We start from the raw sequence: 12303 nt of genomic DNA, 5'->3' as shown, positions 1-12303 counted from the left end.
AGCCATTGACAGGAAACTAGGAGGGAAAAAGAACGAAGCTTTTGATTCATAACTGCAAGATTATTATCATTATCCTCTCATTTCCTCCGTCAAAACCCATCAGAAACTAACGAAAATGCATCAGATGATTGAAAATACCAGCACTTAACTAATGGTCATGAAGATCTGAACGATGAAGTTACAACCATGACCATAAAAACATTGACAGCCAGCAAATAACGCTAGATTCATATCTTGTGGATTTAAACTCTCATGAAGAATGGTGTTAAGACTATCAAAAGGGAGGATCCGTGGTTACCTTAGAAGGGTAATATGAATGTGCAACGCCCCAGGAAGTCGTTCTGAGTCAAGAAAGGAAGGCGCAAGCTTCGTTGCTGATGCTCCAAGATCGATGAAGGCGCTGGTTTGTGGTCAGATTTGACGAGCTTCTGATGGTGTTTCCTTCCACCTTGGCCAGCCGTCCAAAGCCTCTCCAAGCTCACCTTCCTTTTGCTGATTCTCCTTTTCCCGTCATACACACCCCCTCACAACTCCAGCTCTCTCTGGTTTTTTAGCCGTCAGCCTCTCTTCCGTATCCTCTCCTTTTCCAGTTTCACTTAGCTGTTTGATTTTCATGCGCCGTTGCTCTCTATTTCTCCCTGCGGCTGTTGCTTCTTGTTCCTTTTATATGGAACTCCAAGGTTCCTAAACCCTCACCCCAATGGTGAGGATGAAGGCTTGTCCTTCCCTTTCCATCCAGCCATCCGATGGCTATTGAAGTTGTACCTTGCACGCTGCAAAAAATTGCAGCGTGCATGCTGCGGTAATTTTTTTTTTTTTTTTAAACAACTTGATAATTACAGAAATGATAAAATAAAATATAAATAATAATAATAACAAAATTACACAAACCAGGTAACAAAAACAAAAGACTAAATAAAAATGGCCATTTTTTAATTTTCATTTTTTTCATCATTTTCTTTTTCTCAAAATAACTTAATAAAAATAACTAAAGTGCCCAAAGATTGAATTTAAAGAAATAAACATATTTTTGTGAACAAATTTTCCTTTTTCTTTCTTTCCATTTTTCCAAGCCGACTAAAGCCTATTTTTTTGAATTTTTCTTCTTTTTCCTCTTTTTCTTTAATTTTCTCTTTTCTCTTTTTTTTCGATTTTTCATTTTCATTTTTCCTTCAAGAAAGCATTGAATAAAAACAAAATGACTAAAACATATTTTTGATGTTTTTCTTTTCTTTTCTAAAAACTCTATGCTAATCTTAAACTTAAAAGCTAAAACTAAAAACTAAAACTAAAAGTAAATAAGAATAAAAAGCAAATGAAATAGGTCAACTAAAAGGGCGAAAATGAATAAAACTAAAATATCATAACAACTAATAGTGCAAAACACACAATAACGAACTAAAATGCAAGCAATCTAAAATGAAAATCATGAAATAGATGATACATACAAATTATTCAAAATTTGGTGTCTACAATACATTCTATCCCCCTATGGTTTAGTAATTTTTCATATAACCCTCCCGTAGTTTCAAAAGCTCTACATAACCCTCTCATAATTTAGATTGAAGTGTCAAAAACACAGAATTTGCATTCTGTAATAGAGTCAACTAAAATGTCAAAAGTATCCCTTTGTAAAGTTGAAAATTATTAATTAACCAAAAGGAGGTTATGTATATATTTTGAAAATCATAAGAAATTATGTGGTAAAACAATAACAATAAGGAGGTTATGTAGTAAAATATAAAACTATAAGGAATTAAAGTGTCATGCATATTATAGAACTAAAAAATTTCATCAAAAATTCATAGGAGATAAATTTCATAAAATCATTATGATGGGGAAGCAATTTAAACACATAAGAATATGTGTATGAGAAGAGGAATAAATACCAACAATAATATATTAACCACGCACCATAAGAACAAGTCTATCAAATTTCACTCTTCTTAACTAATACAATAATAAGACTCTCTATTTATAAACTAGATGACTTAATAAACAAGTTTACAATTATAAGAAACTTCCTAATAAAATACTAATTCATAAATAATAAAACTGTCATAACTTAACTCATATATAAGTGCTAAAACCTTGACTAAAATATTGATATATAATAATATGAAAATTTTTATTTTTGAACATTGATTTAATATGTCAACTTTGCCTCCCTTAAATCAAGCCTTTTATTAGATTCAGCTTACTACCACCACAAACAATAATTTCCTTTGCAAATTATATCAATATTACTTTGTACTAGTTATTCATCTTCAAACACTTTTATCATTGCAATAATCCACGCACCTGGATAGACTGTTTTTGTCATGCAATTTGGTATCAATTTATTAACAACTCACCTTGTGATTTTCATAAACACAATTTAATTGACAAGGTTCTTCTCTAATTTCTGTCTTCACAATCACAATTAATTTGACAATTCTTCTAGATCAATCTTATGATCCAATATTCACCAATTGGATACTCCATGACCAACTTTGTGATCTTAGTCAATTAACTTACTTCTTCACAATAGTAATTCTTAAGGATGGCAATGGGGACTAATGGGGCGGGGGGGGAGGGATTTTTTTCCCCCAACTTAGAAACGGGGCAGGGGCAGGGGTACATCCCCCGCCCCACCACCCGCTTAAAAAAAAAGATATAAAATATACATATTTATATATATATATATAATTTAATTTAATTAGTTACAAACTTATGATAATGATATTATTAGTTATATGTATTATATAATGTATATTAGTAAATGTAATATAATTGATATTATCAATTATACTAATAATTATATATGTGTACTAATACAAATTATTAATTGGTTATACTAAATTTACTAATACATTTATACTAAATCCCTAATTACACTTAATACAATAACATTTTTTTCTCAAAAAAAAAATAAGCACAATAATAAAATAGTGATTGTATTTGTGCTAAAAGTGAAAACTTGACTACTTTAGTTGTATTTATTTTATCATGTTGGATTGTATTCAAACAACTTTTGTTTGATTGTTTTTCTAACTTTCAATTGTGAAATTACAATGAATAATAATTTGGTGATGTGTTGATATTTTAGTACTTGATTATTTACTAAAATTTAATTATAATAAAATTATATAACAAACTTTTATTAGCCCCACAGGTAGAAGCGGGATGAGGCGGGGGGAGCAGGAGACGGGGGGAGGGGCGGGGGCGGGAGTGAATTTGGAGGCCCCGTCCCCCGCCCCATTGCCATCCTTAGTAATTCTTATACTCTAATTATGATAGCAAAAAACAAGCACAACTAATCTTGTAACCGAGAAGATTCCTTAATATTCACAGTCACCCCAAGATCAATTTCTTAAACCTAGAGCTCAAATACTAGATGTAGAACTAAAAAATTCCATCAAAAAGTTATAGGTTATAAATTTCATAAAATCAATATAATGGGGAGGCAATTTACACACATAAGAATATGTGTGGGAGAAAGGGAATTAATACCAACAATAATATATTAACTATACACCATAAGTATAAGTTTATCAAATTTCACTCTTCTTAACAAATACAATAATAAGATTTCCTATTTGTAGACTAGATTATTTGATAAATAAATTTTACAATTATAAGAACCTTCATAATAAAATACTAATTTCTAAATAATAAAACTACCTTAACTTGACTCAAATATAATTGCTAAAACCTTAACTTGACTAAAATAATGTTAAATAATAATATGAAAATTTCTAATTTTGAGCTTTAATTTAATATGCCAACACATATTAAATTTATATATTTTGGTCATTTCAATCATTTTAGTTTTTAAGTAAAGACATTCTCAGCAGTTTCTTGAGTTCCGTTATAGAGAATTATTTCCGTCACATTGACGCATATTAAATTTATATATTTTGATCATTTCAATCATTTTAGTTTTTAAGTAAGGACATTCTCAGCATTTCCTTGAGTTCCATTACAGAGAATTATTTCCGTCACATTGACACTTCAGTCCAAACTGTGAGAAGGTTAGTTTTTTAAACTAAGGGAAGTTATATGAAAAATCACTAACTTACAGCGAAATAATGTTAGGAAGTTGGCTTAATTTCTTTTAGATGGGTTTCTAGTTTTGTGTGCAAGTAATTAGTTTTCTAATTGGTTTTAATTATTTGAAATAGTAACCAAAAAATGTCCTATTTGTATAGATTTAAAAAATAGTAGTTATTTCCTATTTTAAACTAGTTTAGAAATTAGCAATTATTTCATGTTATTACTTGAATATTTGCCAAATAATTGTAACTTAAAAATAAGTGGGTTGGCGTACTACAAAAAAGCATACAAGGGTGACATATTGCCTTATACATAAGGTGAAAGAGAATTCTTGAGAGATGAGAGATAATATACAAGAGTTTGGACTTGAGTTTAAATTGTATTTTAGTATGGGATTTTTCCTCTAATAATAAAGAATGGATTTCTCTCCGTGGACGTCGACGTAGACTTGACGATCGAATCGAACTACGTTAAATCTTGCATGTCGTTTATTTTTCATGTTTGTGACTCTATCATTAAATTGTTGTGTACTTGATATCTCAATAGTCGTGTATTCCGCGTTTGGATCCCAACAAACTGGTATCAGAGCGGGGTTCGTAGTTGGGTCCTAATTAATTATTAAGATCAAGTGAATTGGTAGATGTTATCAATTGACTAATTTAATGAGTGATATCCTTGTTTCAAAAGTTTGGCAAAAAGTATTGATGGTGAAGGATGGAAAGTTGAAAAGCATGAAAACACTTAACGATGTGAATCTGGGCATGTGATTCAAGAGTCAAGAAAAAAGTGAAGTCCAATATCAATTTTGGACGTGAATTGATGGAATCTTTCTCACAATTTCAACAATTGATACTTAATCTTGGATGATTTTTAGATTCAAATTATATTCTTTAGACGATGTGGCATGTGTGCTAAAAAAACAAAGAGATCTAATTTTCAAGAGCCAGAAAGCTCTACGAGTTTTTCGTTGCAAGTAGAGTCTTTAAAATCACATATGGCGAGACAGTCTTGAGCAAGGGAAGAATTATGGTGATTTTACCATTTGATTGCCTTAATGGTTGGAAATAGAGCTAACTAAATAGGATCCCAAGTTACAAATGGTGGTGAGAAGAAATCCTACGAAGGAAGATCCTAAATTAAGGCACATTCTCGCGAGTCAACAGGAAGTTAGACTCGGAATAACTACACAGGTTCATTTACCAATTAAATTAATTGAGAGTCAAGACTGTATTGATTCGAATATGTAATTGGATACCAAATTATTTGATAGTTATAGGCAAATAGTCGCTAATAGAAATAATAGCCAAGGTGGAGATTTGTTAGGAAATTGTTTAATTTCTTTTAGATAGATTTCTTGTTTTGTGTGCAAGTAACTAGTTCTTAATTGGTTTTAGTTGTTTGAAATAGTAACCAAGGAATTTCCTATTTGTATGGGTTTAGCAATTAGGAGTTATTTTCTATTCTAAACCAATTTAGGAATTAGCAATTATTTCTTGTTATTACTTGGACATTGGCCAAGTAATGTAACTTATAAATAGATGGGGATTGGCATACTACAAAGAAGCATACAAAGGCGACATATAACCTTATACATGGGGTAAGAGAAGATTCTTGAGAGACAAGAGATGAGATATGATATACAAAAGTTTGAATTTGGATTCAAAGTTGTACTCTTGTATAAGATTTTTTCTCTCATAATAAAAAACAGGTTTTTCTCTGTGAACGTAGATTTAATGATATAATTGAATCACGTTAAATCTTATGCATCATTTATCTTTCATGTTTATGATTCGTTTATCATTAAATTATTGTGTATTTAATATTTCAATAATCGTGTATTCCGTGTTTGGATCCCAACAGATAAAGTATATTTTACCCAAAAATTTCACCAATCTCGTCCCTGGCTCTTTTACAGGGCTGTTTTTTCTCCTCTCATACTAATATAGGAAAAGGGCCTTCAGTAGCAACCCCCACCAATGCTGCCAATTTTCACCACTCTATCTTAGTTGATCCAATGTGCCAATAAAATTCATCTTCTTTCTAGCTATAGTTCATTAGTTTGTATTCTTTGAACAACAAGGTTTTATGCCCTTTCTTAGTTGATCCAATGTGCCAATAAAATTCATCTTCTTTCTAGCTATAGTTCATTAGTTTGTATTCTTTGAACAACAAGGTTTTATGCCCTTTTTGTTGGGTGGGGGGGGGGAAGGGGAGGGGTGTTGGGGGGAAGAGATTCAAGAGAAACTTGAAGTTAGAACTAACAAAGAAAGTCAAAATCCAACAATCTACCCCAACCCACCCAGTAATTGTAAAAAATAGGATGGGTCAATTAGGTTATGAATTTTGTTGAGTTGGATAAGAACAACCCAACTTATTCCTTGGGCTGAGTTAAATTTTTTATTTGGGTACCCAATATCCAATCTGTTTAAAAATAATTCAAAACAACAAATACAAGGTTCAATACACATATACCCAATCACTTACATTTGGGCATATGTTAACAATTTATTGACCAATATATAGTCACAATTCTCATATATATGTTTTCAATCAATTTTTAAAATTTTTATTTAAAAGAAAAAAGAAACTTGAAACAAAAACTCATGCTTATTTGTTAAACTTGCTCAACTTCTATAATAATTTACTATGCCTTTTAAGAATATGTTGTTTTCCTCCCCTTTTTTTCTTTCTTTTTTTTTTTGTTTTTTAGTTGTTGTCCTTAGGTTGTTACTTGCTTCTATTTCTTAATATTTTGTGTACATAAAATAGAGTTTTAAATTTATTCTAATCACATTCTTTTACTTTTCTCTAACTTTTTTTTATTTCATTGGTAATAATTCATCATCAATATTATAATACAAAAAATTGTCTCTTAACTACATTTTCAAGCAGAGTATAATCTAGCATTCAATAATTTAAATACGTCAAATATTACAATTTACAATAAAGCAGATATGAATAGTAAAAGTGTTAAATAAATTGTGACAAAAATAAGTTTCAATCAATTAATAGTATAGGAAAGTATAAAGTAAACAAATTTTTTAGCTAATGTATTTAAATGTACAATTTATTATCTAAAATTCATAATACAAGCAATATAAAATATTATTCTATTTATAATGTGTTTCCAAGCAAGTTAAGAAGTGAGCGTGTGTGTCAAAGCATACTAGTGTGTGAAAATATATTTATGTATATGAAAATATGTTTATGTGTGTGAAAAAATTCTTTTTTTGTGTTAAAACATATGTGAGAAAATTTACGAATAAAACATGTATCAATTAATATGTTAGCATATTTGAATCATGAATTTAAGATAACTCAAGATAACCCAATTCAAAATCAACCAGCCCAATTGTTAGGTATACTCGAAGTGATATCATCTTTTAACCTCCAAGTGATATAAATTTTTCCCTCTTCGGCGAAGATTCAATACAACATTACGTTATCGAGTCAAATAATTATATCAAGTCTCGATAAGTTTGATATAATCATCACAGAACATTTATGTTATCGACTCAACAAGTTACGTGATGATTTTTAAAAAAAAAAAAAAAGTTAATGTGATGATTTTCTCAACAAATTTTGATATACGGAAGACGACTGAAAAGGATCAACTCTTGACCCCCATTTGGTAGCCCCTCAGCATAAGGGAAAATTACTAGCATATTTTTGGCAGTGTGAACATTGATACAGGCAGTCGAAATGTAGAGGAGAAGACCACATCAGAATCTCTTAAGTAGCTATTGGTTGCCATACACTCAATATTCCTAAATTGCTGACATGCATGCACCCATATTATCAAAGTTCCATGACTAATTTCAATTCTAGTGGTCTTACCAAAATGTAATTCTAAAGTTTCATTAGCTCATAAACCAGGCAGTGGGAACTTGGTTGTGAGAGCTTCAACTCTCCCTCTTAAATCTGATATTCGATGCGCCAAAGGGAAATCTTTGGATGTAACGAATTTCATGAAATCTTGAAGCTTAGAACCTGGAGAAGCCTGTTTTGCTTCTAGAGTAATTTGCACACCCTCATGAATGAAGTCTGCAACTGATACAAATTCCTTCTCTGTAAAACCTCTGGTAGTCATTGCAGGAGTGCCAATACGAATACCACCAGGCACTAAAGCACTTTTATCCCCTAGACTCTCAAAAGCAGCAATGTGAATTTGAGGATAGAAAAAAGAAAAGGGTGAGAACGTTCAAATTAGAGAAGGATAATTTTGAATACTGACCAGGTACTGAATTCTTATTTAAAGTGATAGATGCCATATCAAGGATTTTCTCCACTCTAGCACCATCAATGCCCTACAATGTAAGACAGCAACCAATCTATGAGCGACATAGAGCTTGAATTGATCCAAGAACTACGAAGATAATCTATTCAATGGATCGCACTCATAAGCTACATCGTACTAAGGTAGATCCATGGACATCATTGATTTTGGAAAATAACTGCTCCCAAATATTTCTTTTAGCACATTTTCCGGCTAGTTCATAGGATAGCTGCAGAGAAGTAGAGTGCTATTTCTAATAAGGATTGAGAAACCATGAAGACTATATACAAGGAAGAAACTCACTAATGGCCTGAGATCCACAAGAACCAAGTGGTTGTCACTTCCTCCAGAGACCAAATTATAACCCAACTCAAACAAACGTTCTGCAAGAGCTTTGCAATTTGAAACAACCTATAAAAGAACACTTCAAAGTCAGAACAGGGACAAGTACATTAATTCACAGACAGAGAATGCATGACCTTGTTCTGATAATTCTTAAACTCTGGTGATTGAGCATGCTTCAAGCAGACAGCCAGTCCCCCAATTGTGTGGTTATGAGGACCACCCTAAGTCAACAAACATTCTGTATAAGTTACTAACTTCTTTCAAAAGCAAAAACTAAACAACCTTGGTGCTAGGGAAATCCTAGAAAAAGAGAGCACAAGTTAGGATCCCAACCAACCTGTAACCCTGGGAAGACAGCATTATTGATGGCTGATTCTAAGTCAACACCAAGGATAGGATCCTTCTTGAAGAAGATCATTCCCCCTCTGGGCCCTCTCAAAGACTAAAAACATCACAAAGAATAGGATCAAGGCAGAAGTTGTGTGAGATGGTTGCCTTAGGAAGACACCAGCAAAGATTGTTCAAACAAAGAACCAACAATATTTGAAAAGCGAAAACTCATATTTAAACTAAATAATTGTTTCTTTGTTATGTTAGTATTTTTGAAACCATATTAATGTATATGCTACAAAATTGCACAATCAAAGATAATACACCTTGTGTGTTGTTGTTGTTACAATATCACAGTATTCAAAAGGATTGGCAACCACAGAAGCAGCTACAAGTCCACTGATGTGTGCCATATCCGCCATGAGGAAAGCACCAACAGCATCTGCAATCTTCAGAAGCACAAACAATGCAGAATTCAATTACTCTATCAAAAGGCAATGAATACAAATACAGCCAGATCTTACACAAAGAAAAAGAAAAAGAAAAATACAGATTCCTCAAAGGACATATAACAAGAATGCTAGAAATGAACCTTTCTCATGCGAGGATAATCAAAATCACGAGGGTATGCACTTGCACCAGCAATAATAAGTTTTGGCCTAAAAAGAATAGCCGTTTTCTCAAGCATCTCATAATTTACAAGGCCTGATCAAAGTGAAAAGAAACTTTAACGTCAACATTGGTATTTAGAAGAAGAAAATAAAATGAGGCATAATACAGATAATCATGCACCTGTGGACTCATCAAGCCGATATGGCATAGACTCAAAGTAAATTGATGTGCCGGATACACGTCTTTTTGGAGTCATGAACCCATGGGACAAGTGTCCTCCATGAGGTAAATCCAGCCCCTGGGACCAATTAATCTCCCTTAAGAACTTCAACAAGAATCTAAAACTAATATTTCAGGAATTATTTTGAAAGCCCAACATGCACGTAGGCAGCATATAACTTACCATTATCCGGTCATGAGGATTGAGAATGGCTGTGTAAACCTCAAAATTAGCAGGGGAACCGGACAGTGGCTGGACATTTACACCCCATATTTTCCCATCTAAATGAAATGCTTCTAAAGCCCTTTGTTGGCAAAGAGTTTCCAGCTCATCAATGTATTCATTTCCACCATAGTATCTGATACATTTAAAAATTAAAAGACAAAGACAGGACCAAGAGAGGGAAAAAAGGACTATCAAGAAGTAACACCACAAAATCAATACGCTTCATCCAATATGCAAGAGCCAACCTTTTACCAGGCAATCCTTCAGAGTATTTGTTCGTCAGGCAAGAACCAACAGCTTCCATTACTGCTCGAGATGTAAAATTCTCTGAGGCAATAAGCTCTAAGCTTTTAAACTGCCTTTCCTTTTCCTTGTCTATGATAGACTGAACTTCAGGATCAGACTCACTCAAATTGAAGTCTTCAAAGCTGCTTCCACTACCTAATTTACAAAATAATATTTTGATTTGACTAAGCCCTAATCTCATTAATTCAAATACTCACAAAAAACTAAAGACTCACTGAAATTGAACCATATTCACTATAGAAACGGCAGAAATTCAAAAGTTTAGACTTGCTGCTGCATATTGGAATATAATCGCAATCTGTTGACTCATAGCCATTACCTCCAATTTCAGGCACAGGAACAGAAACAGAAGATGGAGGTCTCCCGGTGACCAAACTGCCTTGCAGCTGAGATATTCTACATGGGCCAACCGAAATTAGTTTAACATAATTCTGATTTCCACTGATACCAAACCCTTTACAGGGAAAAGCTGATCCCTTAATCCAAATGGGCTGTTGAAGTGACCCCATAACTGCAGCAGCTCCACTACATGACTGCATCTTTTGCTAGTATCCCACTAACTTCCCGCACCTGAAGACATGCAAAAATAAGATAAGTATCCCACCTAGCTATTCAGCCCAAAATACAAATTAGAAAAAAAAATTAATGAGAAATTGCACAGAAAGACAGAAATAACAAATCAATCTTTAACCCAAAATTCTCTCTTTGAAGACTCTTCACTAAACAGCGAGTGGGTGGCAGAGATTCAGGAGGAGAAGGAAAAATAAAAGGGCGAAGAAGACGAGGAGGCTTTCATATCATATACACCGGTGGTGGTCGCTGTGGCGGTAGCGGTGAAATTTGAGAGGGAAGGGAGGAAAGAGGAAAGAAAGTCAGACGCCCACAATAGGGTGGCGACGATTGCTGCAGCTGAACGAGTGAGAGGGCGCCTTTCTGCGTCTTTTTCTACTGTGAATCGTCTGCCCTAATCGAATTAGTTTATAACATTCACTAGCAGTATAACACAGAAGAAGAAGCAAAAAAGAAAGAAAAAAAAAAAAAAAAAGGAGAGAAAGATGAAGAGGAATTCAACAGAGATGAAATTCGTGCAAGACCTGATACTGTACGCTGCCAGCGCCGCTCTGGGTTGCTTGGTCTAATTCACGGGGCTCCGACTTGTCGACCCGAACCGGGAGGCCTCCAAGAAGAAAGCCCTATAACACTAGAAGGAAATCTCCAGGCGCCGCCCTCTTATTCAAGCCAATCCTAGGGATGGCAACGGGGACGGGTGCCCGCGGGGGACTCTCGGGGCGGGGGATGGGGCGGGGGCGGGGGGAATTTTTCCCCCCCCGCTTAGAAATGGGGCGGGGGACGGGGGAGTATACTCCCGCCCCGCCACCCGCAAAAAATATATATATAATTATATATATAATTATATATAATATGTAAGTTAATTAGTTATAAACTTATGATAATGATATTATTAGTTAGATGTATTATATAATGTATGGTAATTTATGTAATATAATTGATATTATCAATTATATGAATAATTATACATGTCTACTAATAAAATTTATTAATTAGTTATACTAAATTTACTAATACATTTATACTAAATTTCTAATTACACTTAATAACATAACACTTTTTTCTCAAAAAAAAAGCACAAACACAATAATGAATTAGTGATTGCATTTGTACTAAAAGTGAAAACTTGACTATTTTAGTTATATTTATTTCATCATATTGGATTGTATTCAAATAACTTCTGTTTGATTGTTTTTATGAGTTTCAATTGTAAAATTACAATGAATAATAATTTGGTGATGTGTTGATATTTTAGTACTTGATTATTTATTAAAATTTAATTATAATAAAATTATATAATAAAATTTTATTAACCCCTCGGGCGCGGGGCACCCGCAGGGGAAGCGGGGCAAGGCGAGGCGGGGCCGGGGCGGGGCGGGGCGGG

General features: G+C 33.3%; 1 protein-coding gene across 2 annotated transcripts; it reads right to left on the bottom strand.

Annotated features, from left to right (window-relative positions):
* Positions 1 to 7662: 7662 nt before the first annotated feature.
* LOC113692736 (serine hydroxymethyltransferase 3, chloroplastic) lies at positions 7663 to 11679 on the bottom strand. 2 transcript variants are annotated; one of them, XM_027211258.2, is made up of 13 exons: positions 11444 to 11581; positions 11041 to 11313; positions 10669 to 10919; positions 10289 to 10484; positions 10002 to 10176; positions 9779 to 9896; positions 9579 to 9691; positions 9313 to 9435; positions 8994 to 9098; positions 8791 to 8877; positions 8615 to 8722; positions 8270 to 8342; positions 7663 to 8175 (listed from the first exon to the last, which is right to left on the bottom strand). In XM_027211258.2, exons 3-13 carry the CDS (start codon positions 10886 to 10888, stop codon positions 7901 to 7903), a joined length of 1593 nt encoding a protein of 530 aa, XP_027067059.1. In that variant the 5' UTR covers positions 10889 to 10919; positions 11041 to 11313; positions 11444 to 11581; the 3' UTR covers positions 7663 to 7900. The 2 variants fall into 2 exon arrangements, with proteins under 2 accessions (XP_027067059.1, XP_027067060.1); XM_027211259.2 differs by lacking the exon at positions 11041 to 11313 and having other exon boundaries at positions 11444 to 11679.
* Positions 11680 to 12303: the final 624 nt, after the last annotated feature.

The sequence above is a fragment of the Coffea arabica genome, chromosome 6c (assembly GCF_036785885.1).
Source record: "Coffea arabica cultivar ET-39 chromosome 6c, Coffea Arabica ET-39 HiFi, whole genome shotgun sequence".
Taxonomy (NCBI): domain Eukaryota; kingdom Viridiplantae; phylum Streptophyta; class Magnoliopsida; order Gentianales; family Rubiaceae; genus Coffea; species Coffea arabica.
This window is presented reverse-complemented; position numbering and strand designations above follow the sequence as displayed.

Bases quoted from the DNA above. Each gene is read 5' to 3' on its own strand.
- LOC113692736 (XM_027211259.2), bottom strand. From the start codon at position 10,888: ATGCAGTCATGTAGTGGAGCTGCTGCAGTTATGGGGTCACTTCAACAG. The intron at 10,485-10,668 runs GTAATGGCTATG...TTTGTAAATTAG, and splicing joins TCCTGTGCCTGAAATTGGAG to GTAGTGGAAGCAGCTTTGAA. The intron at 9,897-10,001 runs GTAAGTTATATG...AATTGGTCCCAG, and splicing joins ATCCTCATGACCGGATAATG to GGGCTGGATTTACCTCATGG.